General features: G+C 37.0%; 1 protein-coding gene across 2 annotated transcripts; it reads left to right on the forward strand.

Annotated features, from left to right (window-relative positions):
* On the forward strand, positions 1–27,009 carry RAD21 (RAD21 cohesin complex component). 2 transcript variants are annotated; one of them, XM_043483419.1, is made up of 14 exons: positions 1–136; positions 7,039–7,214; positions 11,734–11,863; positions 12,996–13,095; positions 14,527–14,633; positions 14,930–15,136; positions 15,600–15,725; positions 16,055–16,177; positions 17,766–17,989; positions 19,168–19,327; positions 19,775–19,920; positions 22,636–22,785; positions 24,595–24,678; positions 25,301–27,009. In XM_043483419.1, the coding sequence occupies exons 2-14, from the start codon at positions 7,071–7,073 to the stop codon at positions 25,490–25,492; spliced, it is 1,893 nt and encodes a 630-aa protein (XP_043339354.1). In that variant the 5' UTR covers positions 1–136; positions 7,039–7,070; the 3' UTR covers positions 25,493–27,009. The 2 variants fall into 2 exon arrangements, with proteins under 2 accessions (XP_043339354.1, XP_043339355.1); XM_043483420.1 differs by lacking the exon at positions 1–136 and adding an exon at positions 390–541.
* The last annotated feature ends 432 nt before the right edge of the window (positions 27,010–27,441 follow it).

Here is a 27,441-nt window from a genome sequence, read left to right on the forward strand (position 1 = left end):
GCGGCGGCTGTGGCGGCGGCGGGAGCTGCTGCGAAGCTACACCGCACTAGGGCTCCCCTCCCTTTCCCCGCCCCCTCCCCGACCCTTTTCCCCTCCCCAGGCCACCCAGCCCGCCCAACTCCCGGCGGAGAGCAAGGTAAGAGAGTCGGCCGACCCCTTCTTTTGCTCCAGCCCCCCCCCCCCACCCGTTCCCCGCCGCCTTGCCGTCGGGGAGCCGGACTCCGGAGCGGGGCGGGAGGGCGAGGGAGACCGCGGCACGGCCCGCGCCCCGGGACGGAGCCCTGCTGCCACCCTCCTGAGCTCCGGGACGGCAGCGCCGCCCGCCCCGGGTCCCTGGCCCCGGGCCCGCCCTCGGCCAGGGACCCGCGCCGCCTGGGCCCGCATCGTCTCTTGTTGGGTAACAAATGGTCCAGGTCTGTTTCTAGGCCAGAGGAGCCGTTACTCGGCGGGTCCCTCGGGGAGCAGGGGAAAGCCTGGGCCGCGGAGGGCGAAGAGGAGGTTTGAACGAGCCCGCTCTCCGACCGGGCCGCCTACTCCTCGGGTAAAAATGGCTGTCTGGGAGGACGCGGGATTCGGGGCGGGAGGCGGCGGGAGCCCGCGACGCCAGCTCCGAGGGGTCGCAACCGTCTTTCGCTCGCGGGTGCGGTGATCGGAGACACGCGGGCCCGGAGGATGCGGCGGGCCCCCAGCCGGGGACTGCTGCTGCTCCCCTTTTACCCGTTTTGTTTTGTTTTGTTTTGTTTTGTTTTTTTAAGGAAAATGGTTACGATGGGGATAGCAAATGTTAGACCAATAGAAAACGCGACCAAGGGAAGTTGCCTCTGATTCTTGGGAAATTAGCATAATTGGTTTTCCTCCCAGACTTTTCCTGGAGATTGAGGATATTGAATGCTGTGTTTGGGAGGGAGGTGTGTGTTTCTGACAAATAGGTGGTGTCTTTTTTTCCTCGCTGAGAAAGGCTTTGAGAAGGATCTGCTGTAATAGTTTAGGGGTGACACTGTCGAGCTGTGCTGCCAGACTTCGCGACCTTCTTCAGAGAGGGAAACGCTGGAAGGTTTGGCCACCTTTAGATTTGATTGATAGGCTTCCAGCGTTCAAAAACACGCTTGTGTTTTTAAGGGTTTCGGGTAAAGGCTAGTGTTTATCGGCTTCTGTTTGCAAGCCAAAGTTTAACATCTGCTCTCCTTACGCTGTTTAGAGTAATCATTGAATTCCAGAAAATAAATTTCTATTTTCTTCCAACGAATGTCAATGCTAGTGAGCTGTATGATTGTGCAGAATGTTGAAGACAGATTGAGGAAGCTTTTTGAAGTTGTAGGGTCATTAAATTTCTTTGCTTATTGTTGGAGGCTGCTAATCAATTACTTTTAAAAAGACGTTGATGGGGACCTGTGCCATATCCAGTGATTAAATTATTTAACAGCTTGCAGATGAGGTGACAGTAGTGCATAATTCAGTGGACTTTGCTTTTCATATGCAAGTCAATTATGCTGGTAGCGCATAATCTTTACCTTTTTTGTGTGTAGAGGCAACATATTACTGCACTCTAGAATTAACTTCTTAAGGATGAGATTTTCCTGGTGAGTTTCCATTTATTGGAACACAAAGATTCTGAGTTTTATCTCTTATAATTTGGTACAGAAAGGAAAGTTCTTGATACTGAAAATAAAGATTTTGTGTTTTATGTGTAAATGTTGTGATATCAGAGTTGTTAGGCATGATCTTGATAACTTCTATGTACTCTGGAGGAGATTTTTTCCCAGAGTAACTGCGTCTATAAAGGCATTGTGTTAAGTATGATGTTTAATTCTCAAAATCCTGTTTGGGAAACATTCCCATTTTAGAGCTGAGAAGGCTGAGACTCACATGTTGAATCGCTTTTAAGAGTTACAGAACAGCTAAGGAGGGAGCTGAACTTGAACCTAGGACTATCTGGTTGTAAAACCCTCCTTCAAAGAACTTTAGTATCAAAAGGGACGCAGCTCTGATGTATAGCATTGCAAATACCTTTTGTTCTGGAGAACCTCCCCACAAACACCCCGGAGGAGACTGTTCCATTCTTACCTGAGTTAGATGATGTTGTTTTCCAAGGTTAGTAATCACTGAATTTCCACCTTCCAGTTTTTTATGGTTAGGAAAAATGAACACCACAGAATAACCAGCGTAATTCACTAGTTACTGGGAAAGCACTCCCAATAGAATTGTTTTTACTTTTAATAGGTGACATTTGTGTATGCCTTGAGTTAAAAAAAAGTCCGGCAGTGCAGAAGGGTAGGCCTTACTTTCTCACTGGACCTACTCTTCAGAGGTGACCGGTTTCATCAGTTCTGTTTTCACTCTGCAGATATTTTATGCTCCTGCAAGTGCGTGTTAACATACATGTCTAGAGAGAACTCTTTTCAATACTTTATCATTGTTTTGAGAGTGCATAGAATTCTATTTATTGCATGATTGTATTGATTTGCTTAAAATCACTTATTAGGGGCTAGGTAGGTTTTTTCCTAATACTTTGTAGTCGAGCTGGCAAGGCAACAAAACATTTAGTTAGACTTTGTGGGCTCTGAAGTTCAAGTTGCATTTGCATTGATTACTGGTGACCTTTGCCAAGTTCCTTATACCTCTTCTTTTCTTTCTTGGTCTATAAAATGGGCCAGTATTTATCTTCTAAGACTGTCATGAAGAGGATGGACAGATAAAATTCTTAGATCTTAGTAAGTTTAATTTTTGATCTGTCATTATTATACATCCTCAAGTATACTTTTGGCTTATTAATGGAAGCCCAGTTTCTGGCTGGAGAGTATAAGATTTTGCCAAATTGCCCTTCAAAGAGGGCATACCAGTTTATACAACCACTATCTTGCCCTGCTTTCCAACAGATGAGTGAAATATTAGAATGATTTAACATCATTGTAGAAACATGAGCTGTAATTTGACTGGTTTTTTCGAAATATCTTAAAAGAAAGTGCCATTTTTTGCGTTCCTGAATATGTTCCTAAATACTACTCTGCCATTTCATATCAAATATTTTAAATTACTTTTTAGGATCAGTTTTTAAAAGTTGTTTGCTGCTTTAGAAAAAAAATGGAGAAATTATGAAATTGGTAAGCTATGTTTCTGGTAAGCAGAAATGTAGGCTTTCTGCTAAGATCTATTGCAAGGGATTTCCAAAATTTAGAATCTTTAGAACTTTTTACCAACCTTTTTTGTGAGGGTGGGGGGCAGGCTAAAGGTTTGGTATCAGTAAGGGAAAGAAATGCTGCAAAAAGTGAGGATGACCAAATTTTACTCTTATTTAGATATAAGTCAGTAGTTGATCACTACTGTCCCATCAGGCTTCCTTTAGTTATTAACGTGATTTCCTCTTGCTAATTGTTTCCCAGATTAATTTTAGCACCACTCTGCTTTAGTTACTCCCCATCCAATGCCAAGAAAGCATCTGTTTAGGAATCTCTGCCTGGACATAGCTGGGGTATTTTAAGCGTGGAACTCTTAACCAGCAGCTGAAGTGCTGGCCCTGAGCTACTGACACCTGTTGAGACATGCCAGTTTCAATTTCTAAAATTTCCAAAATTTTTTACATGTGTCAATTATGAGATCACTTGGTGTATTTCATTTCCATTTTCATTAAACACATATTTAGTATTTGACATGCAGCAGAGTGTTGTAGTAGGTAAATAGTTTGTTATTTTTTAACTTATTTGGAACATGACTGTCTCCTGTAGTAAAACTTGGGGCTTATTGTGCGTAACAGTGACTATATTTCTAAGTCAGTGTTTTTAGTGACATTTCAAAGCCATATTGGATTTCTACAAAATCCTGTGGATTATATTTATAATGCTATAGAGGCAGCCTGATTTTTACACTAACAAACTTTAAGGCTTGAAGTAGAAATGCTACAACATAGGAGGCTCTTTTTGATTATGGGAAGCATATTTTGATTTACTAGGATATAAGGTACACTTGAGGTGCTTTTTTTTTTTTTTTTTGCTTTTTGGGGGGTGGGGGGTTAGTCCTTTTACTTTAGAATGACCTGAATTCTTCTTTAGTTCTTTTCTTAACTCCACATGTGCAAGAAAAACTTCACAACTTTAGGCAGTTGATGAAGCCAATTTTTTCTTTTGAAAAAATTTTCCTAGTGTGAATTAATGATTCCCTGAAAGCATCTGGTTCAGAAAATGAAAATTCCATCAAATTATTGGCATCAAGATGAGGCAAACCTGACCGTATTACTCTTGTACCACCACCCTCCCAAACATTTTTGACAGGCGTGAAATCTCTTGCCTGGAATTGCTTAATATGTATGTATTTTCTGTACCTTACTGGAAAGAATGAGCACAGTTTTTAATTGAAAGTACAGTAAGCAAAGTTCTTATTTAAAGTTAGGGTCCCTTTATGAAAGCATGAAAATTCAAGTTGACTTAGTCTGGATCTTTTTTTCTTAAGCTAATTTGAAAGGAAATTTTGCATTCCCAGTAGCCATTTATGAGATATGTGGCTTCTCTGTACGCTCACCAGCATTAGCTGTTGCCGTTATTTTTTATTTTAGCTCTTAAAAGAGGTGTGCAGTGATATCTCGTTGAGTCTTAATTTGCATTTTCCTAACTAGCAAGCTGAGCATCTTTCTTGTTATTAATTTGCCTTCAGTATTTTCTCTTCCTTGAAATTCCCCCCCGCCACCCTTTTCTAGTTGGATTTTTTTTTTTTTAAACTCTTTAGTTTTGAGAGTTCTTCATATATATTCTGGATCCAGGTCCTTCTCAGATACGTAGCTGCACGTGCGTTTTCTCATCTTCTGTCTTGTCTTTGCATCCTCAGTGGGTTCCTTCATAATAGGTTCTTCGCCTTTATGGGACATGTTGTTGGTGTGATGTCTAAAAATTCTTACAAAGCTTTAGGTGTTAAAGGTGTTTTCGTGTGGGTTTTTTTTTCCCCCCTTAAAATTTTATAGTTCTATATTTAAGTCTGTAATTTAATGTTTATATAATGTGTGAGATTTGGGTTGAGGGTTTTGTGTTTTTGTTGTTGTTTGTTTTGCCTGTGGGGTGATATCTAATCACTGAAGTGTCATTTGTCAAAAAGACTAGTAGACTACCTCCCTCCTATGAATTCTGCATCTTTGTGAAAAATCAGTTGGATTTAATTGTGTGGATCTATTACTGTGTTCTCTACTCTGTTCCGTTGATTTGTGTGTCTTTCTGGTCACACAGTATTTGACTATTCTACCTCTAAAATGAGTCTTAAAATTGGGTAGAATGAGTCTTCAAAGTTTTTGTTTTTCAAATTAGTTTTAATTATTCTAAGTCTTTTGCCTCTCCTTATGAATTTTAGAAAAATCTTGTCAGCAGCTTATTTAAGAAAGCCTCACTAGAATTTTGATAAGAGCAGTGTTAAAGTTTCTTTAAAAATTAAAAGAATATTTATTGTGCTGTCTGTCCAGTCACAGCTCAGACTATTTGTCTTGGAAAGTGAAAACTTATATTCACCTAAAGTCTGTATACACAAGTATTTACAGCAGCTTTATTTGATATAGTCAAAAAACTTAGAAACAACCAAATGTCCTTCAGTAGGTAAAATGGCCAAGCACACTGGTAGCATCCCCGTCCCAGGGAGTGCTGCTCAGCGTCAGAGGGAGACAGACTTAATGCGTGCACCAAGGACCTTGATGGGTTTTTTAACATGATGCTGAATCCAAGAAGCTATTCCAAAGTCAGATACTGTATGATTCCATTTATGTAGCATTCTCAAAATGATAAAGTTTAAAGAAGATTTGGTGTTTGGCCAGAACCTAGGAATGGTAGGGAGCAAGGGATAGGTGTGAAATAAGTTTTAATATTTTACTTACTTTTCATGCTTTCTGTAAAAGTATGCTTACCTTTTTCCAGTTACGGACATTTTAGAAAAAAATAGAGATTCATTTGGTGAAAGGTTTTTAAAAATCTGTGGAAAAGAAAAAATGACATGGTGTAAGGGAAGTTACCGTTTTACACAGTTCATGTGTTCTGTAAACTAGAGTGTTTCAGGCTGTTTTTTTGCCTTAGGTATTTATACATTAGATTACTAAAAGGAAAATAACATACTTGTATTTCTACTAAGAATATTTCAGTCATGATGAATTGTATACTGTATCATTGTTCTCAATTTAGTATTTAAATTATAAGAGGGCAAGTGCTTTCCAGATTCCTGAGTTGAGAAAACTTTGGTAACGCTTTTTAAGGCTCAGCTTTTCTAAACTACTCGTAAAATGGGGTCAATCCACTTACTTATCAACTTGGTGAAATGTAAAGTGCTTGACATGAGGTAGCAATTATTGTATAATGCATTTGGCTGAGAATCTCATTTTTAAATGGGGTTCTAAAATGGAAATTTCCTCATTGATTAATATCTCTGCTCGAGTGTTTTTCTTCCTGGACATTTTTTTCTTATCATGAGGAACACATTTTCTAACTTCTGGCCAAAAGCAAACTTTCACAGTTTACTAACTTTCACAGTTAGTAATCTGGATTGGAATAGAATTAACACTGGATGGATCTTCAAAAAGAGTAGGTTTTCTGATGACAACTTTTACTTAAAGTGAGAAAACATACTAACACTTTTATTGTAAGATGACAGTGTGGCATGAAAGTGATCTGACCTTTGTCCCCTTTTCACCTTAGTATGGGCGGGCAGTCTTTTTCTTAATGCTATCAAAATTAAACAATAGGTTGCTTTAATTCATACTCTACTTCACTTGAGCCTTTCATACATAGTTCTCAGATTTAAAAGAAAAGGAAACATTTCACATTTTTTGTGAAAGTCGCTCAGTCGTGTCCGACTGTTTGAGACCCCCATTATACAGTCCATGGAATTGTCCAGGCCAGAATATTGAGTGGGTAGCCTTCCCCTTCTCCAGGGGACCTTCCTGACCCAGGAATCCAGCGGGGTCTCCTGCCTGGCAGGTGGGTTCCTTCCCAACTGAGCCATCAGGGGAGCCAGATTTCTTGTACATCTTGATAATTCAGTTCTCATGTGGCATTTGTATTAATTTTTCTTCCCCCTCAGGTTTCCTCCTGTTTTCATAGTCAACCAGAACAATGTTCTACGCACATTTTGTCCTCAGTAAAAGAGGGCCACTGGCCAAAATCTGGCTTGCGGCCCACTGGGATAAGAAGCTAACCAAAGCCCATGTGTTTGAGTGTAATTTAGAGAGCAGTGTGGAGAGTATCATCTCACCAAAGGTATGTTTGATGTTGATATTTTTATTCACTTTGTTGATTGTTCACTGATGTGTGAAATAGAATTCTATAAAAACGAGTTCTTAGGCAGGCATCTGTGTATATTGGGGGTAAAGAAAATCCATAGATTAGCCAGAGTCTCAATTTGATACTCTCTTCTCTAAAAATTGTGTTGTGAGTACAAAGATAATTTTCATTTGCCTCTTTTAATGACAGATAAGCATGGTCTGGCAGTACCCAAATATTTTATATTTGAATTTGTAGATGTTTTTATACTAAATATGAGCATAGGTGTTTTGATTGAGGAATTTATAGAATTTATATAAAGTTTTCAAAATAAGGACCCATTATTTGGAAAATGTTACAGGGGCCAGACCCAACTACTTTATCCACATAGTGAACAGTTTCCAGAACACTTGCTCCACCTCAGCTTCACCGGCCTGCTTGCTATTTCTTGAAGATACCAACCTTTTTCCCATCTCTGAAATTTTGTACTTGGCCATGCACTTTCCCTAAATATTTAATTACTGTGTACCACTAGAATGGAAGGCTTGTGAATGTCCTAACCTTATCTGCCTTGTTTGCTGCTCTGTTTCTAGAGATTTTCTTGATATCCTATGAAACTTCTGAAGCAGTTGTTTCCACCCTTGGATTTCACAAATAGTATGATTTAATACATGGTTTTTGTGTTGCCAAAGATGGACCATTAAAACACACAGACGCAAAGCTACTAACATCATTAGCATTTCATTGAGGAATAAACAGGTTGATTTTTTAAATGTATGAAGGGCCTTGAATGTAATTTTTTTATACATATATTACGTCTGTGTTTTAAAGGTCCTTTCCTGGATGTTGTATTTATACATATGCATATACACATACATCTACCAGTTTTCCTGTTTTTAAAGATTCCAGATTGCACGTCTCTGTATCAGTATTGGGAGCTACTGTTAGAATTGACAGTTAAATGAGAGTAGTTCTTTATTGCTGAAAGAGCAAGAGGATCCCAGAAATAAAGCTGGGATGTAGCAGAGACTTGTTCAGAAAGTTATGTAGAAAAATGTTTTACAGGAGAGAAGTGAAAGTTTGATTTGGAATTAGAGTACATTATAACGTTTCTATGGAACTTCAGCCAGTTTTAGAGTTGTTATTGTAGAATTTGTTGGACTTTCTGCAAATGGGAAAATAAGTGACCTTTAGTTCTACCACCTAGAGAAACCTTTAGTATTTTGATATGCCTTCTAGACTTCCATGGGTGCATGTGTTATACATATAATTTTTCTCCCTTTTAATGCATGTATACAAAAACGGCATTGTATGTTTTGTAACAAGACTGCATTCAGGAGAAGCTCTATTCCTAACTCGGCCATCATTTTAGCAGCTGTATTGTACAGTGTCATAGTGTCTTATGCACAGAACTTAAAATACACACAAAAACCCAGAAACCCACTCGACTGTAATTGAAGTGAGGTCATTTGTGTTTTCATAAATTCACTGTGGAAACACTAATGTGTATGATTATGGGGGGGAGGGGGGCTGTTGCAGACACTCCAGGGAATGTTTTGATAAATGGCAGTGCACTGCATTAACTTTATAATATTCAAAAAAGCTTTGAATTCCAAAACACATTTGACCCCTAGGACTTCAGATCAAGGATAATAGACCTGTAATTTATTGTTATGATTGTGCTTGATTTATTTTACCAGCTGCATTTTTTGAAAGGAGAGAGCTAATCCATATTTTTCCCAAAATTTTGAATTTAATTCCTCTGGTATTTTAATGCAGCCACTAAAAATTACAGTAATGCTATGGACAGAGCTTTTCCTGGATACAGGCTCATTACAAAACAATATGCAGTTTTATATACACACACATAAAAAGAAAAATTGTGTGTATGCACATATAAAAGCCTAGAAAGCATGTTAAAATATTACTAAAGATTGCTCTAAGTGGTGTGATTACAAGTTTTTATTTTCCTCTTTAAAAAACGACCATTTTGTAACTGTTATTTGTAAAATCTTTTGTTCTCTGTCTTTCCTTGATGTTTTAGGAATATGATTGATCGAGCAGGTGATGTACTTATTTTTAAGATATCTGATGCATTAGCAATGTATTCTGTGGGGAAGTTGTACCAACATGCACTGCTGGTCAAATTGAGAAATGTGTTCTTTTTATAGGTATGCTTACTGAGTTAAGTAAATGGAGAAAGGAGAATTTGAACTCTATTCTGGAAATGGATATGTGTGGCTAATCTTTAACAAAATCCATAAGCAAATACTGAAGCTGATTTGGCTTTTAAAAGAACATTTTTTCATAATATGTGCAGAGTACTTTGTATGCCATTAGGGACACTTATAACTTTAAAATCATTTCTAAGTCTTGTTTTTCTTTGATTTTGGTTTATTATGATAGAATGTATCACAATAGCTATCTCCACAGGGTGAGATGACCTAAAAATTTCTAATGTTTGCTCTCGTTGCATGGTTCTTGTGGGGAAATGTTGCTTTAGTCGTTTACAACAAGTGTCAGACAGATGGCCCACTCAGAACTCCATGCCTTCCCCCATTCTGGCTGGAACGGTCCCTCTTAGCCCCTGCAGAGCTGTCCTTGGATGTATATCCTATGTTCTTGATCATACCTACACGCTTAATAATGAGCAAGCTCAGCCGCAGAAATTCCACACCTCATTTTATCCCCTTCTAAACTCTGAACCAAACTAATCTAGAAAGAAAGAAGAAAGCCTTTGCCCAAACACTACCTTTTTTTAAATGAGGAAACTGTTATCTTCATTGTTAAGTAATTTACTTTGAGGTAATATTGATTTGTAACATTATGTAATAGATTTTGTATTTCTACTTTTGTATACCATGCAACCTGCTCACCACCTAAAGTTCTGTTTCCATCCATTACCATGCAGTTGATCCTTTTACCCCTTTGCCTTTCCCCCATCCCCTTCTTCTAAGGTACCCACTACTCTGTTTTCCATACACAACCTTCTAAAAGTTGCTGATTCTGGACAAGATAATGGCATGCCACGGTTGAGTTTTTTGTCTCCTTTTTTCTCAGGTGAAGGGTTATGTGTAGTCATTATTAATTTCAAATTTCCTAAGGCAAACCATAAAGGGAGAGTCTCATTTTTCCATTAAGAGCGCGTTTTAATTGGGTAAGAGATTCATCATCGGATGTGACCTAGATTTAGTCACAAATTTATTACAGTTTTAAATAAGAATTTATAACTCTAAACTTCATAATTTATGCTGTCATGTAATGTGACCATAAATGTAGATCCTGAGTTATTGTTAATAGAATCCTAGACTGCTATAGGGAGTATACATATTAAATAAAACAACACATTGTATTGTAAGTTATAAGTAACATAGTATAATAATCATAAGCTAAGCTGTAAGCAAATATTTAACAGCTTTCTTTGCTACCTTAGAATTTGATGTTTCTGTGGTGTGATCTGGAAAACAATCTGATAAAATTGCACTCATATTTTTTTGTGCTTTTAGAAAATCTTATTGTAACCAGAGGAATTCTGATTCTGTTTAGATTGAGGGTTTAATTCCCTCATTCTTTTCCCAACTACTGTGTCTCATCCCACATTCTAGACCCCCCCATAAACACTGATCAAGATCCACCTTGATAAAATACAGGCTGAGGAGTGTGATTTCCTGTTTAAAAAAAGAGAGAGTACTATTATCCATTATAGGTTAGTGTGCTTTCCAGCTAAATTTTATTTTCAGGTAATAAAAATTAAGTGAAAAGTGGCTTAAACAGTAAGGAAATTAGTGGTCTGGTTTAACTAGAAGTTTTAGAAGTAGGAAGATCTAGAATTGGTTCAGCAGTTCAAACATGTCATCCAAGGGCCTCACCTAGACCCCTTTTCTTAGTTTGCTGGCTTCTTGTCCTCATGCCTACGCCCTGGGTTACAGGGTTGCTGCAAGCTGCTGTGAGCCCCACCTACTCAGAGGGCGGGAGCGAAGAAGAAGGGAGGGGGGTTCAGTTTTTTTGTGGAGGTTTTTGTTTTGTTTTTTTAATTGGGAAAATCTCAGAATTCTCTGACCTACTTAATACTCCTTGTTAGTTGAACTAGGTTATATGCCCACTCAGAAACAAGCATCAGCAGAGAGGAACGAGATCATCATCTTTCAAGTCTGGGGACGTTCACTTCCCACATAAAATCAGAGTTCAGTTAACTGACAGGGAGCAGGGACTCTGGATTGGCATCCAGAAGTGTCACATACTTAATGTGCTAATGATAGCAATTCATGGGTTGCCTGATACTTGCCTCAGAGCTACATTCACATCCATGTTAATTCATGGCTTTCTGTCTGTCTGTCTTTCGGGTATACTCAGGAAATTTACAGGTGAGAAAATATATACATGATTATGAGGTAACTTCAAATAAATGGTTAAAAGTATGAAGAGATATAAACTGCCTATAAATTGCACAACATACAGGCTTTGAATTTTTCTCTAAAACCAGAACATTACTGTATAAATTAATGTTAATCCGCAGGTGAAGATGGCACTCCGAACATCAGGACATCTCTTACTGGGAGTAGTTCGAATCTATCACAGAAAAGCCAAATACCTCCTGGCAGATTGTAATGAGGCATTCATTAAAATAAAGATGGCTTTCCGGCCAGGTATTGTTGACTTTTTTGTTTTAACTTTGAAGTTCATTGTGTTTAGGGTGAAAAACTGCTAAGCATGTATTTCTAGATGGGCATAGTTTGTTTTAATTGCAAGGAGCCCCTCAAAAATGGGCAAAGCTTGGACAGGCAGTGTTTCAAGGGAGATAGCCCATTTCATTTTTGTTCTGTGAATGGAATTATGGCAGACCTTTTTTGTTATTCCTTTGGAGCTGCCCTTTTCACTCCTTTTTCAGCAGTCATCAGAGGTTGAAGTGTTGAAAACTCATTGTTCTATGGTTTTAAAAACACAGCTCAGAAAAAAAATCTTAGGGTTTTAATGTAGTCTTAAAATCAAATTCACTTTTAGCTGAAGTTGTTAAAACTTTATTAAATGTTCTCTATATTTCTTTGTTGTTTTAGGTAATAGTTGATTTCTAAACTGAACTCTTGCAACCAGACTTCCATCAGCATAGATAATTACAATTGTATAATTTTTTTTTAAAGTATTGATGAAATTTTATTCTGATTAATCTCAATGTGTAGGGGAGCTGCTTTATACTGTTCATTTCTACTGATGTTGTATTCTATTTAAAATTGTTGTAACATGAATAGTGAAATCTTTGAGATTCTAAGATTTGATTAAAAGTGAAAGGGTTAAGCGGAGGCCATGATACTTGAGTGTTTTCTACTTTGTGGCTACTAAGCGTATTTTGCTAAAATAACATTTTGTTTCTTTTTTAAATCAATGCATGTTTATTATAGACCACTTTAAAATATTAAAGGGGAAATGTAAAGAAAATAAAAATAATTTAATCCCACTTTTCTAAAATAACTTAATTCCTCTTAACATTGGGATACTCTTTTGCAGTCATTCCTTTTTCTCATAAATTTCGTGCTTATATAGAAAGCTGTTGCTAATACTTATTTGTTGCTATGTCCTTTATTAAAGATTTCTCAGTTTAATTCATAATTAGTGCTCTGCCCGTTCTCATGTGATACAAGAAGCGTGACTGACGATTATAGAGGACGCTGAGGCAGCCCTCCTGGAATAGAACCTTAGGAAATTAACCTGACAGTTTACCTTCCTGCACCCCTTGATGATCTTCGGTATAGCCAGGGCTTCAAGTTCCTGTTACTGTTCCAGGTGTTGTTGACCTGCCTGAGGAAAATCGAGAAGCTGCGTACAATGCCATTACTTTACCTGAAGAATTTCATGATTTTGATCAGCCACTGCCTGACTTAGAGTATGTCTCTCTCTTTTTCTCTCTTTTTTTTTTAAAATTATTGACTTGGTGTACCAAAAAACATTATTGGCTTACAAATACATAGTTTTCTTGGGATGTTTTGACATTGAGTTAACATGTAGCCAAAATGCATATGCTGTGTTTATGATAGTATATAAATATGAAACATAACCCAGAAGTGTTTCTTCTATAAGAAAACCATGTAAATGATGTCAGCTTTAACACTGCTAAAGAGAATTCTGATTTGCTTAGGCCATTATGTAAAGTGAAGAGCTGTCTAGCTGTTTGCTTTACATAATGATATCAGTAAACTTGAACTGTAGCTTCATGATTTTCTTTCAGAGGTATTTACTAAAGTCTTCTACCATTTTATCATCTTGACCAAGCTATACTCAGCCACAAGTTTTGTTCTTTTTTTTTAATAAACATGTGAGATAACTTTATTCAAAGAGCGAGTGAAGGTCATTGTCACAACACACATTTGAGAACAGAAAGTTATACAGAGATGACCATTACAACAAAGTACTGTGGTATGTTGTTTACCTCTTCTCAGGTCTTCAGCATCCAGCTATCATTACCATGACAGGGAATGTGACAGTTACTAAGTGATTAAGTAGCACAATTAACCAGGAAACCCTCTACATCAAGCCCTGTTTATTTTTTAACAATTTTTTTTTTGCTTTTTTAGAAAAACAATCTGGCATAATTATAAATTTATTACTTACTTTGAATTTATTGTGTTAATTAGTGCTAGGTACTATTTGACCGCTTTACTTTTTCTCTTTATACTTGGTGTTTTTTTGGTTTTGTTTTTTTAATTTTTATGGTGAAGTTTTTCCTTTTTAACACAGCTAGAAAGTAAGAGTGATTAGTATTATGAACTCCAGGTACTGATGATCCAGTTTCTTTCATTATTGATACATTGCCAGTTTTATTTAATGTGTACAATTGACCCTTAACACCAGTTTCACCTGCAAGGGTCTTCTTGTGTGCAGGTGTTTTTCCCCCACTAAATGCATGCTACACTATCACCCAATCTGAGGTCGGTTCATATCAAACAGAGTTCCAGAAAAGCCAGTTAACGTCAGTGTTCACACAGCCGGTAAATTGCAGGGCCCTGATGAAAACCCATGGTTCTCTAACCCATGCCTCTCTCAAGTTCTTCCTCTCTGTACACCATCTTGCTTTGTGTAGTGATTTCAGCATACTTATATTTTGCTCACTGGTCATTAACATTTTTAAAATTTAAATACAAATGAAATTCGCTTCTAAATCATTTAGATTCTTGGATTGCATTTATTTAATGTCAAATATTTAGGCTCCACAGGTTGTGTGTATGCTTTTTCCCCCCTTATAGAATTGAGATATGTTTTCCCTTATAAAACAGTACAGTGAGAATTGAGACTAAAGTGTTTTGAAATTCTTTTACAGTGACATTGATGTGGCCCAGCAGTTCAGCCTGAACCAGAGTAGAGTGGAAGAGATAACCATGAGAGAAGAAGTTGGAAACATCAGTATTCTACAAGAAAATGATTTTGGTAATAGAGAAATCATTAGCCACTAGCTGTAATGTTAAAGTTATGTCACATAACATATTTGGGACAACCTAAATTTGGATCTTACATTTAAATTTTCTGATCATGCCCCAGGATCGGTTTATGCAGTGTAGATGCTGAAGATTTAAAGCTTAAACCAGATGTTTTCGTATTCAGAGATACATAGGCAAATATTTATGAGGCAAATACGGCTTTATAATTAAATCATAAGGCATTTTCTTTTGTGTCAGCAGTATTTCTAACTTTTTTCAACTAATGACTGACTAAAATTTGTTTAGGTGACTTTGGAATGGATGATCGTGAGATAATGAGAGAAGGCAGCGCTTTCGAGGATGACGACATGTTAGCAAGCACTGGTGCTTCTAACCTCCTATTAGAGCCTGAGCAGAGCACCAGCAATCTTAATGAGAAAATTAACCATTTAGAATATGAAGACCAATATAAGGATGACAATTTTGGAGAAGGAAATGATGGTGGTATATTAGGTAAGTCACTACAAGGTGATTACTCTAACATTATTTATTTAGTTGCGGTGTTTTAGGGTGGCTGCTAATTCTCAGTCTTGAGCATCTCTCTAGGTATGTATATGTGAATTGTGATCAGTTGGTTCAGTTGAAGTTATCTGTAAACCTGTAACCTTAAAATGTTAGCAATACCTAATTTTGTTTATAAGTGCTTGTCTTGGAATTTTAAGTTTCACTAATTCTTCAGGCTTCTCTATTTGTATCTGTAAGTATAAGTTTTAAAATTAAGGAGACATTTTTTTCATGTGTGGAAGTATTTAATACTTCTGTATACTACCATGAAGAGAACAGATGCATACTGAATACAGATTTAAATTTTTTAAATTTAATACATTTTGACATAATTTTATTTTCCCAGTGATTGGCAGCTGTTCTTTCAGCATTTCTTTTCTAAACTGCAACTAAGTTACATTCCCTATTTCAGATGACAAGCTGATTAGTAATAATGATGGCGGTATCTTTGACGACCCCCCTGCCCTGTCTGAGGCGGGGGTGATGTTGCCAGAGCAGCCTGCACACGATGATATGGACGAGGATGATAACGTGTCAAGTAAGCATTTCATGCTCAGTGATTGCATGTGATTGTATGGCATCCAAAAACATATTTCATGTAGAAGACCAAAAGCTAAACATTCCCGCTTTTAATGAACTGTGACTCTTTAAAGAAGCGCCTGTGGTTGATTCTCTGGCGTGTTTAACCGTGTGCTCCTGCCTGTGTTTTGGCCAGTAGGTCAACGGGAGAGACCTTATAATTAGAAAAATGTTTTCTCTTTGGTACCAGTGGATTTCTTTCAGTTACTCAAAGGGGTTTTTTCCTTACCATTTGTTGGATGTATGGTAAATTCCAAGCCTTTTGTGACCAAATTTCTGCTTTTATAGTGGGTGGGCCTGATAGTCCTGATTCAGTGGATCCTGTCGAACCAATGCCAACTATGACTGATCAGACAACGCTTGTTCCAAATGAGGAAGAAGCCTTTGCTTTGGAACCTATTGATATCACTGGTGAGCAAACACACTTTCCAGTAATCTCATTTTAAATAACTTTTCTCCTTTGTCCGTCATCTATTGTAGAATCTTTAATCAATGGCAATTTTAAATGTTTTTACAAGTTGCTGTGAAACAACTTCCAAAGGATGAAACAGGCTTTCTGCAAATATGTATGTCAGTCTTTGGGGGTTACAAAAATGCAAACAGGTCACATGTATAACAGTTTAAAAACACTGCAAGGCATTTTTCAGTAAAATAACAAGATTGACTAATCAGTTTTAGTGTTTAAATAAGAAGCATAGCAAAGTATAATTGGAGGTGCCTCTTCTAGTAGAAGAGGCAATATGTAATTTGGATGTGAAACTTAAAAATTTCTAAATGATTTATGGATATAGTGGAATAGAATAAGTCATTTACAGTGTGACTCAAGATGTTGTTATTACTTCTAAGTTAAAACAAGATTAACTTTCGAGATTTCCTACTTAGAATCTGATCACCAAAATTGGCACTTGGCTTCTGGTTTAAAAAGAGTACTTTCTGTGTAACGAACTCAATTTAGGAACTGAAAATATAAAAATGAACAAGTCTTTCCTCATGGAATTTCAGTAGTACGGGAACCTGGATAATTAAGTAAATTATGTACTGTATTATTGACAGATATCACAGAGATCTTTTTTAAAAAGTAAGGACAAATACTGCATTGTTTAAGACAGTTGAGCTTAGCCAGCTGTTACAAGAACTTGAACTTTTAATTTCAAGGAAGGGAACTCAGTAGCTGGAGGACAGGGGCTGGACAGAGGCTGTCACTGTGTAACATATTTTTGAATTTTAAACCACGTGCATATTTTATCTTTAAAACCAATAGAGTTATATAACATATGACAGAACGAAATCTTGAGGAATTTATTTACTACCATGAGCCTTTCTGTATCTTAAGAAACTGAGATCGTGTTACCTGCTTTGTAAGAATTTAGTAAGGATTATAAATGAACACACAAGTCTATAGGGATGGAGTTTCAGATTCATCTAACTGGGTTTGTGCTTGTTTCACTTCATCAAGCTGCTTATGCAGCTGCTGTATATGAATTGTAACTTTTCTAATAAAAACCATAGTACTTGTAACCATTTATGGAGTCCTCAATCTATTGCCAGACACTATACTAAATATTTTACAATCCCTTGTAAGTGGTTGGCCATATTTCAGATGAGGAAATAAAGTGAAGTTAATTTTTTTTAATGGTCACTTACCTAATCGGCAAAACCTAGCGCTTGAGTCTAACTCCGAATGAGGTGTGGTATGTTTCGTGTTTACAGTATAAAACTACATGAGCAAAAATGAATTGGTTCTTAACAGGTTTTTTTTTTGGCCCATTTTGTGCTAAAAGTCTATACATATTCATTCAGCAAATTTTTATTGAACGTTTATCATACGTCAGCTTCTATATGATGCTTGGGAAACATCAGTTAAAATAGATTCTGTACTCGTTAAACTTTTAACATTCCTTCTAGGCATGTAGAAAGGCAGAAATACAATGAGACTAAAGTTGTATGGTTCATGCTGGTGCCTCAGAAAGATGACTTTATTTTCTTTTTATCATTCCAGTCAAAGAAACAAAAGCCAAGAGGAAGAGGAAGCTCATTGTTGACAGTGTCAAAGAGTTGGATAGCAAGACAATTAGAGCCCAGCTTAGTGATTATTCTGACATTGTTACTACTTTGGATCTGGCACCACCCACCAAGAAATTGATGATGTGGAAAGAGACAGGAGGAGTGGAAAAACTCTTCTCTTTACCTGCTCAGCCTTTATGGAATAACAGACTACTGAAGGTAATGGCATTTGCAGGATTTTAAATTTCATACACATTTTGGTCATTTTTTAAAATTTTAAAACCTTTTGTTTAAATCATTTTTGATCAGGTATTGTTCAGCCAGCCATATGGCATCATCTTTTTTCTCCCTTAAACCACAGTATACTGAATATAAACCTGATCTGAAAGATTATGATAAGTGACACACCTACATTTCTAAAAGATGTGGAATGAATTTTCACTATTCTAAAAAGCTACTGGTGTTTTTAATAATAATTCTCTGTCAACTTCCTCTGATAAAGTATTAGTTCTGTTGCCTTAGTGTGTACTGTGGTTCAAGTCTACATTTCTTTAGATGGTGCTTTCTGGCTAAAACATGGGTTGGTTCTACTTTTCCCACAATACAGATTTCTAGCTTTATGAGAATTTCTTTTCATTTACAGGCCCTTTTTTAGAGTTGAAAAATTCTTGGAACTGATTGATTTTGTTTAAGTAATCTAGTCTTTAAAGCAGCAAGGCTTTGTTAAAACTGCTGGTTTTTTTTGGAAGCACAATCATAATCATTTGGAAGAAGGTTCTTAAGGTTTTGGGTTTTTTTTTTGACTTAGTGATTCATTGTCAGTAATTTTTCCTGAGGAGATAATTTAAAATATGGGGGAAAAAACTACTCCATGAAGATGTTAAATAATTGTTATTTACAGTTAAATTTTTCTAAAGAACTTTAAAATATTAAAAAAATCTTTCAAGCGTGGCATATGTATGCACACACATATGTATTTCCACTCAGTGGAATATTCAGTCATTAAAAATACTAGAAATAATAGTTGATAAAATTACCATATCATTAAGTGAAAAGGGTACTATGTAAAGCTATTGGGTATGATTTCAGTTAGATTGAGTTTTAAGTGTATGAATGTGAAAATAAACTGCAGGTAAATAAAACTTAATCTCCAAGTTAGACAATGGATAAAAAAAATTTCATCCTCAAATTTTCTAAAATTGCTGCAATGAAAATCTTCCATGGCTTCAAATTATAGAATGGAGTGTGAATATGGTATAACATTAAGTAGAAATCGTGCTCAATTTTATATATATATATATATACCGACTATTAAAACATTGTAATGTTAGTGGTAGATTTTCATTTCTTGTGATTTGTAGTAGAGATTATATAATTGATTTTTAAATTTTTTATAGCTTTTTACACGCTGTCTTACACCACTAGTACCAGAAGATCTTCGAAAAAGGAGGAAAGGAGGAGAGGCTGATAATTTGGATGAATTCCTCAAAGAATTTGAAAATCCAGAGGTTCCCAGAGAGGACCAGCAGCAGCAACATCAGCAGCGTGATGTTATCGGTCTGTTCTATTAGAATAGTTCCCTCATAAAGTTTAAGTGAACATTTGGCTTAAATTTTACCTATATTATTGCCAAAGTAAAAGAAATCAGGAACAAAGAAGTGTACTCAAATTTTTGAACAGGGAAATACATGCTTTATATTCTCTGATTGCTTAGTTAGATGGGAAACTTTCTCTTTTCAGAAAGTTTAAAGTTTAGGACTTGGCTGAGTGCTAGTCTGCTAAAGGATTGTCCTGCCTTGGACTGGAAGTGGCACTTGTCCTTGTAAAGCTCCCTCCCACTTGTAAATGTATTGTTATAAGTTGAGTAACTTTTGTGGAGGTAAAATTTTATTCTGCCTTCCTTCTAGGGAAAGTACCTATGTTGTAGCATGTTAATATTAAATGGTCCTAAAATATTGTTAAGGACTGATGATCTAAGTCTTCTCTTCATATGACCAATCGTAGATGAGCCCATTTTGGAAGAGCCAAGCCGCCTCCAGGAGACGATGGAGACCAGCAGGACAAACTTGGATGAGTCAGCCATGCCCCCACCACCACCTCAGGGAGTTAAACGAAAAGCGGGACAAATTGACCCAGAACCCGTGATCCCTGTAAGCACATCTCTCCATCAAAATGTTTGGGATGTTCAGACAGTATTTTAGATCCCTAGTAGTAGCAAGTGTTATTTAAGGAGACCTTTTGAAGTATCTTGGTTTGGGCAGAAAATAGCAAGGACTGGATCCAGAGAGAAAAAATGGCAGCCAGGGGTCTAAACACAGTGTGCCCTGAGTGGGCGTTGTTTTTAGTTTAGGAGTTGTTGTTTTCTTGGATAGTCTTGCTTCAGAGTGGCCTGAGCATCCTTGGCTAATATGGAATCCTTGACACTGAACTTGGTTCTAATTTTATTTTATTTCTCAAACATTAGCTGATGGTGAATCAGACAATTCTAGATAGAATAAGAAAAGCAACATAAGGAACCTGTTAAATACATTTTGAGTAAAATAGAACAAACTTCCTGCTAATAAACAGCTGTTAGCAAGATGGAACATTTTTCCTCCATTTTTATTGAGCTAAAATTGACATATAAATTGTATTAGTTTGGGGTGTACAATATAATGACTTGATACATGTATATATTGTGAGATGATTACTATGATAAGTTTAGTTATTATCCATCACTTTACACGATTAGATTTTTTTCTTGTCACACAATATCTACTCTAAGCAACTTTCAAGTATGTAAACTTACTTAAAACTGGAAGTTTATACTGTGACCAACATCTACTACTACATCTCATTTCCTCCACCTTCTAGCTTTCATGACCACCATTTTACTCTCTGCTTCTATGAATGTCAGCTTTTTAAGATTCCATATGTAAGTGATACAGCTGTCATATAGGACTTGTCTTTCATTTCACTTAGCATAGTGCTCTCCAGGTTCATCCATATTGTCACAAAAGGCATAGTTTCCTGTGAATAATATATCTGTGTGTGTGTATCATATTTTCTTTATCCATTTATGTATTGATGGACACTTAGGTTGTTTTCATAGCTTAGCTGTGAACATGGAAGCATCTTTTCCAGATAGTAATTTCATTTCCTTTGCATAAATACGTGGAAATGAAATTTCTAGTTGTAATTTTTTGAGGACCTTCCACACTGTCTCCATAATGGCTGAGCCAGTTATGTTTACACCAGCAGTGCGTGAGGGTTCCCTTTTCTCCTCATCTTTGTCAGCACTTGGTCTCTCGTCTTTTTTGGCGTTTTAACAGGTTAGTCATTCAGACAGGTGTCAGGTGATACTCTTGTGGTTTTTATTTACATTGCCTGATTAGAGATGTGTTGAGCCTTTTCTTGTACCTGTTGGTCATCAGGTATATTGTCTTTGGGAAAATGTGTGTTCAGGTCCATTGCCCATTTTGTTTGTTTTCCTCTTGAGCTATGTTGAGTTGTGTGTATATCTTGAGTATTAGTCTCTTATCAGATAAATGATTTGCAGATATTTCCCGATTCTGTAGGTTGCCTTTTCATTTGATTGATGGTATCCTCTGTAGTATGTTTTAGTTTGATGAAGTTCAACTTGTTTATTTTTGCTTGTATTGCCTTTGCTTTTGGTGTCAAATCCAAAAAAGTCTGTCAAAAACCAATGTTTCTTACCAGTGTTTTTTTCTAGGAGTTTAATGGTTTCAAATCTTAGATTCAAGTCTTTAATCCATTTCATTCTTATACATGTGGCTGTCTAGTTTACCCAACACCATTTATTGAAGAGATTGTCCTCTCCTCCTCGCATACTCTTGGCTCCTTTGTGCTAAATTAATTGACCATATAGTGTACATTTATTCCTCTGTTCTCTTTCAGATTCTGGCTTATTGTTTAGCAAATATTCCTGCATATCTATAGTACAAAGTAATTTCAGGCTATCTTGTTAAGAAACTAGAATATATTTGTCCAAAAAGTAAAGTAGCGTCTGGCTACTTCATTTAAACTGCCTACCATTAAGTTCACTTCAGTGTCCTGTTGTAAGTAAAAAGGAAGGAGGTGGTCTGGTTTGAAGCTTCCCAAGCTTAAGTCTATAGAATACATTAATTTGGACAAAGGGAGACTTTTTGGTGCCTTAGGCTCTTGGTTCAGCCTCCATCAAGACACTGGCAAAAGAATATTCCTTGCGAATTTTAAGAACTAGTTCTCTAAGTCCCCCCCCCCCCGTGTTAAGGAGTTGTAAAAGGCTGGGTGCATTTTTCTTTTTGAGTTCAGGAAGGGGAGCAGGTAATAGGTGGGTTGCTCTAGTCTCCACTCTCTGGATAATTGTTCCCTTGTGAGTATTTTAATGTTCTCATTTGTTTGTATTAAGTCAGAGAAGAAAACACAAGAAATGGACCCAGAAAAATAGTCTCCTCATTTGTATTATTTGCATCAGGAAAAGCCCAAAGGCCTATTTAGCACTCAAGCTGAGTTGCAATAACCTTAAGGCAGTCTTATACAGTAATGGTTGCCTGTGCCAAGCTAATTAATGTTAGAGCCTTTTTGCATTGCCCTGGAGTCAGTGGATTCTGTTTATTCCTAAAATGTTAATACAGGGTTTTTTGTTAGTGTTTGCAAATAGTAGGTATAAAAACAAAGCACCTTTGCTCTGGGTTAAGACAACAGTGAACGGATTTTCTTTTGTAAACTAATGTTGAGACTTGTAATCAGTTTTTGATTATGAGGAAGTGTGGAGGTGTGACCCCAGTATTTCTTTTCATTTTGAAAACTGCAGCAACTGCATCCTTAACAGAAGCTACCCTTGAAACGTGCATCCTTAAATCGCCTTGTTTTATTGCTTTCAGCCTCAGCAGGCAGAGCAGATGGAAATACCTCCTGTAGAGCTGCCCCCAGAAGAACCTCCAAATATCTGTCAGTTAATTCCAGAGTTAGAACTTTTACCAGAAAAGGAAAAAGAGAAGGAGAAGGAGAAAGAAGATGACGAAGAGGAGGAGGTAAGGAAATGTAAAAAAGATCTGACGAGTAAATTCCCATTCCAGGTTTAGTGAAAGTCTTCAGGCAGCTCGTTATTATTTTTCATATTGGAGCTGAGTTAATTATCAGAGTGATAAAAAATGTTTGAATAAGTGCAAAACTTAGCCAGATTCTTAGTGGTCTAGACCAGGGGTCCCCAACCATTGGTCCAAGGCCTATTAGGAACTAAGTAGGCCTCACAGCAGGAGGTGAGCGGCAGGTGAAGAAGCGAAGTTTCATCCATATTTATAGCCACGCCCCATCCTCATACCACCTGAGCTCCACCTCCTGTCAGATCAGCAGCAGCACTAGATTGTCACAGGAGTGCAAACCACTGTGAAATGCGCATGCAGGGGACCTAGGTTGTGCATTTCTTATGATTATCTAATGCCAGTAGAGCCAAGGTGGTGATGCTAGTGCTGGGGAGCGCCTGCCCCTGTCGCCCATCACCCCCAGATGGAAGCATCTAGTTGGAGGCAAACAAGCTCAGGGCTCTTACTGCTCTGCGTTATGGTAAGTTTTATACTTATTTCATTATATATCACAGCGTAGTAATAGAAATAAAGCACACGATAAATGTAATGCTCTTGATTCATCCCCAAATCATCACACCATACCCCATCCATGGAAAAATTGTCTTCTACAAAGATTGGTCCCTGGTGCCAGAAAGGTTGTGGACCACTGCTCTAGACCATCAAGACCCTCAAGTTTTATGCTGTGTTAAATAACTCACTCGGTCCCTTGTGGATTTTTGAAGGACAAGAGGTTTGCCCTTTCACTGATTTCTTGACTTCTAAATTGTAAGCTGCTCTTGTTCTCTTGTGGTCGAGGGTCAGTTCTTACTGCTACTAACATCTTCCTCTCGTATAACCCCTCTATTTGTGAGGGGTTTGTTATTCATTAGAGTGGAGTGGGATGTGACTTGGCTAATCTGATTTTTATTTTTTAAAAAAGTAGAGGTAGTTTGGGAATGGATTTCCTTTTCCTTATGCACACTTTGGCTGTTCAGGGTCTTTTGTCTTCCCAACCCCCTGCTTTTGTTAGATCTTTAAAATTGTTATAGAAGACTTAGATATTTTTGTTTTTGATGTCCTGTCAAATATTTTATTTAAACCTTTATGTTTAAAGTTTCTTCCAAGACTAATTCTCATTACCATCTGTTCATATTTGTAATTTATGCCAGCATAGGTTTCATAACCATTTAGGGCTTGATTATGAGCCTTATATTGTTTTAAAGTCAGAATTTAGCCCCAAAGTTCTTCCAGCCTGTGTTCTAGAGTATCTCAGACTGTGTTCAATTAATATTTAAAATTATACTTTCTGATATTTTTGAAATTGTTAACTCCTGGTCCTTTGGGTATTATGTATAGTTCCAGCATAGTTTGGGAGTATCTCAGCTCTTGCCTGGTGCCAACCTCAGTCTTGTAGGTGGCAGGTGACTGGGAACCAGGCTATTACAATTAAATATATATTATAAATTATAGCCCATTTCTTTTGAAACACCTGATATACGTTTCTTTTCTTAGCAGTGGCCAATAACCCATTGCTTGCCATCATTAGTCCATGGACCACACTGTGTAGATCCCATGCTTCTAGATCAGTACAGAATCAGCTAAATGCACAGAGGACATTCTTTTGTAATTTAAAAAAAGACTTTGAACTAAATGCTAAGTGTTCTGTCCACTAACCAAAATACACAATTTAATTTAGAGCTTTCAGGAGACAACAGAAATGCTTCATTTTGTAGCAGTTTTGTCAGTTTGTTTTTGTGTGGGGTCATTATCACTTAGGATGAAGATGCTTCAGGAGGTGATCAGGATCAAGAGGAAAGAAGGTGGAACAAAAGGACCCAGCAGATGCTTCATGGTCTTCAGGTATGCCAGTGAAGGCTTAGAGAAAAAATTTCATCAAAGGCTTTTGGCACTGTTTCCTTAAAAGGAAAAAAACTTACATGCTATATAACCAGCAAGTCTGCCTTTTGTGAAACTTCTTCCAAAACCACATACCTTAAACTACTTTAATACATAAGCTGTTAGGCTAAAATCAAGCCTAGAAAGCATCCAGGTGAACACTTTCCCATTGTTACTCTGCAAAGCAGAGCTCCTTGGTGTGTGTATACATCTTTTTTTGGTTGAGCAAATTTAATGTGTTGAATCATTGTACAGGGTTAGAGTGTCACTTATCCTTGGGCCTTCATGTATCGGATACAGAGGAGATAGCTTGAGTGTCTATGAAATAGCAGGTGAGATGCTCCGGGTCTGCTAAAATAGATTCAAAGGATAGTTGAAAGTTTGCAAAACTGTAAGTGCTACATTTTAGTGTGTTTTATCAGTTCAGTTAAATCTACAAAGAAATGAGTCTGTGTTAACATTGTCTCTTTGCTTTTTTTTAACATGAGAAACATTTGCATACTATCCAAAGATAGTATGCTTCTAAAATTACTACTTTGGTTTGCTGATTACTTTCATTTAATCCTTCTTTTTTTTTTTATTTCAGCGAGCTCTTGCTAAAACTGGAGCTGAATCTATCAGTTTGCTTGAGCTGTGCCGAAACACGAACAGAAAGCAAGCTGCAGCAAAGTTCTACAGCTTCTTGGTTCTTAAAAAGCAGCAAGCTATTGAGCTGACACAGGAAGAACCATACAGTGATATCATTGCAACACCGGGACCAAGGTTCCACATTATTTGAGCAGCTAGAAGCGTTAGTGCTAGTGTTCATTTCACTAGTGTGTACAAATTGCCCCCATGTGTAGGGCACACAAAACCCTTCCAGAAAATTTAGATTTTTGTCTGTACAAAGTCTCTGCCTTTTTTCATTTTTGCCAGTATTTTAAATTGACCCGTTTCCTCTTAAAGCAGAACTGCTTGTATGGTGTTTGTATTCTGGTGGAGAAAGCAAGCACCCCAAGATTAATTTAACAGTCCAGAACAGATGTGTGCAATATTGGCGCATATAATTGAGTAGCAGCGGAAGGTTGGGGTTTTTATCTTAGTTCTCCATTACTGCATTATAAAGGAGAACGTTTCAGGAAAAAAACACCTGACAGTTAAGAACAGTAGTGTGACTCTTTGACAGAAATTGTCTTTTCCCATCAGCAACACCCAGCAGTCTTAGAAGGGACCATTGTCCTTCAGGGATGGTTCCCCAAACAGAGACTGTCTTCTCGGGATGAGTTTTAAAGTATAATTTCACAATTCACCATGGGGGGGGGGGGGGGCGGGAATGTGAAATTAATTGTACTGTAACTACAAAAAGATAGGACTTGGTTTAAAGTGCCCTATTTTGTAAATCATTCCATTTGAAACTTTTTAATGAATCTTACTATACTGAAATCTGTTGTTTTAGTGAGACTCTAAAATGAGCAGAAATAGACTTTTTAGAGTAGAATGAATATAAAAAGCATCTATAATTTTCCAGGAGCTATAAATCAAGGTTTTAAAAAGATGTTTGGACATATTTGAGTATTCAGATCATGAAAGTAGAAATTGCTATGCTAACTGAAAGGACAGACTGATGGGAAATTGTACAACTGGAGGACTTAACCTTTAAGCAGACAGCGCTGTAAAAACTAATGGCTTCTTTGATATTTATTGTAAGTTTTAGTACTGATCTTTTTTTCCAAAGCTTGCACACTCCTTTGTTTGGAACTGTAATAGCTTTGCAACAGAAATCCAATAGTTTCCTGTAATTTAAGTGAAGAAAAGCATCCAAATAAAGGCTTTAAATATTAACAGACCAGGTAGCACAAAAATTATGTAACTGTTAGGATTATCAAAACATGTCTTAACTTTTTAGGGCAAAATTACCCACTAAAAGTTCTAGCTTAAGTGTCGGCACTTGTGTGGAAAAAAAAAAAATCAGACTTCAGTGTATACCCAATAATTTTAAATTATGTGAGATGTTTTAAATTTGTGAACTCATAATTACTGTTTTGATGATTCAGTTTCTTGAGAATGGTAATTGTATAAAATTGCTATTGCCGCTTTATTTCAGTATCATGTGCCTGTAAACCATGGATTTTTCTCCCTTTGTATAAAGACATTGTAGATAATTGAATGTTTGATTATAGAAAGGTCATTAGTTTCTCGTTACACATTTTGTTAGTCTGGTTTTTGTTGCTTATTGGGTTTAATATTGTTCTTGAAAATAGTTGATGCTATGTTATGTATAACTTTTCTAATAAAAGTTGTGTTATAAGCTGTAAATTCTGGAGTATTGGTATTCTGTTGGTGGCACTCCCCAAGAATATTGCTTCATCTTTTTTGTCTTAACTAGAATAATTATCCACACAAATAGTAAGTGAATTTTCAAGAGATCTTTAGAGTACAAAATAATAAATCTTTACAATGTATATTAGAATGTATTGAGATTAAAATGAAACCAATAAATGGCTGATGCTGAGGAATCTTTTGGGTCATAGTTATAGTCTTGTAATTGCTAAGTACATACAAATTATGACATGGGTACAGAGTGGTGTATGCTTGGGGGTCTAAACAAACGTAGCCCATTAACAATGTCCTGGAGATTTGCTGGATCCATCTGAGAAACTTACTTTAGCCATGGCGTTCAGTAGGCAACTTGCAACATACCCGTCTTTGCATTCAAGCATCTGACTTGTCCCACCACTAGCTGTGAAC

The sequence above is a fragment of the Cervus canadensis genome, chromosome 12 (genome assembly GCF_019320065.1).
Source record: "Cervus canadensis isolate Bull #8, Minnesota chromosome 12, ASM1932006v1, whole genome shotgun sequence".
In the NCBI taxonomy this organism is placed as follows: Eukaryota; Metazoa; Chordata; class Mammalia; order Artiodactyla; family Cervidae; genus Cervus; species Cervus canadensis.

Excerpts from the sequence above, each read along its gene's own strand:
- RAD21 (XM_043483419.1), top strand. The coding sequence starts at position 7,071 with ATGTTCTACGCACATTTTGTCCTCAGTAAAAGAGGGCCACTGGCCAAA. Across the intron at positions 15,137-15,599 it reads AAATGATGGTGGTATATTAG|ATGACAAGCTGATTAGTAAT; the intron begins GTAAGTCACTAC and ends TCCCTATTTCAG. Across the intron at positions 19,921-22,635 it reads ACCCAGAACCCGTGATCCCT|CCTCAGCAGGCAGAGCAGAT; the intron begins GTAAGCACATCT and ends TATTGCTTTCAG.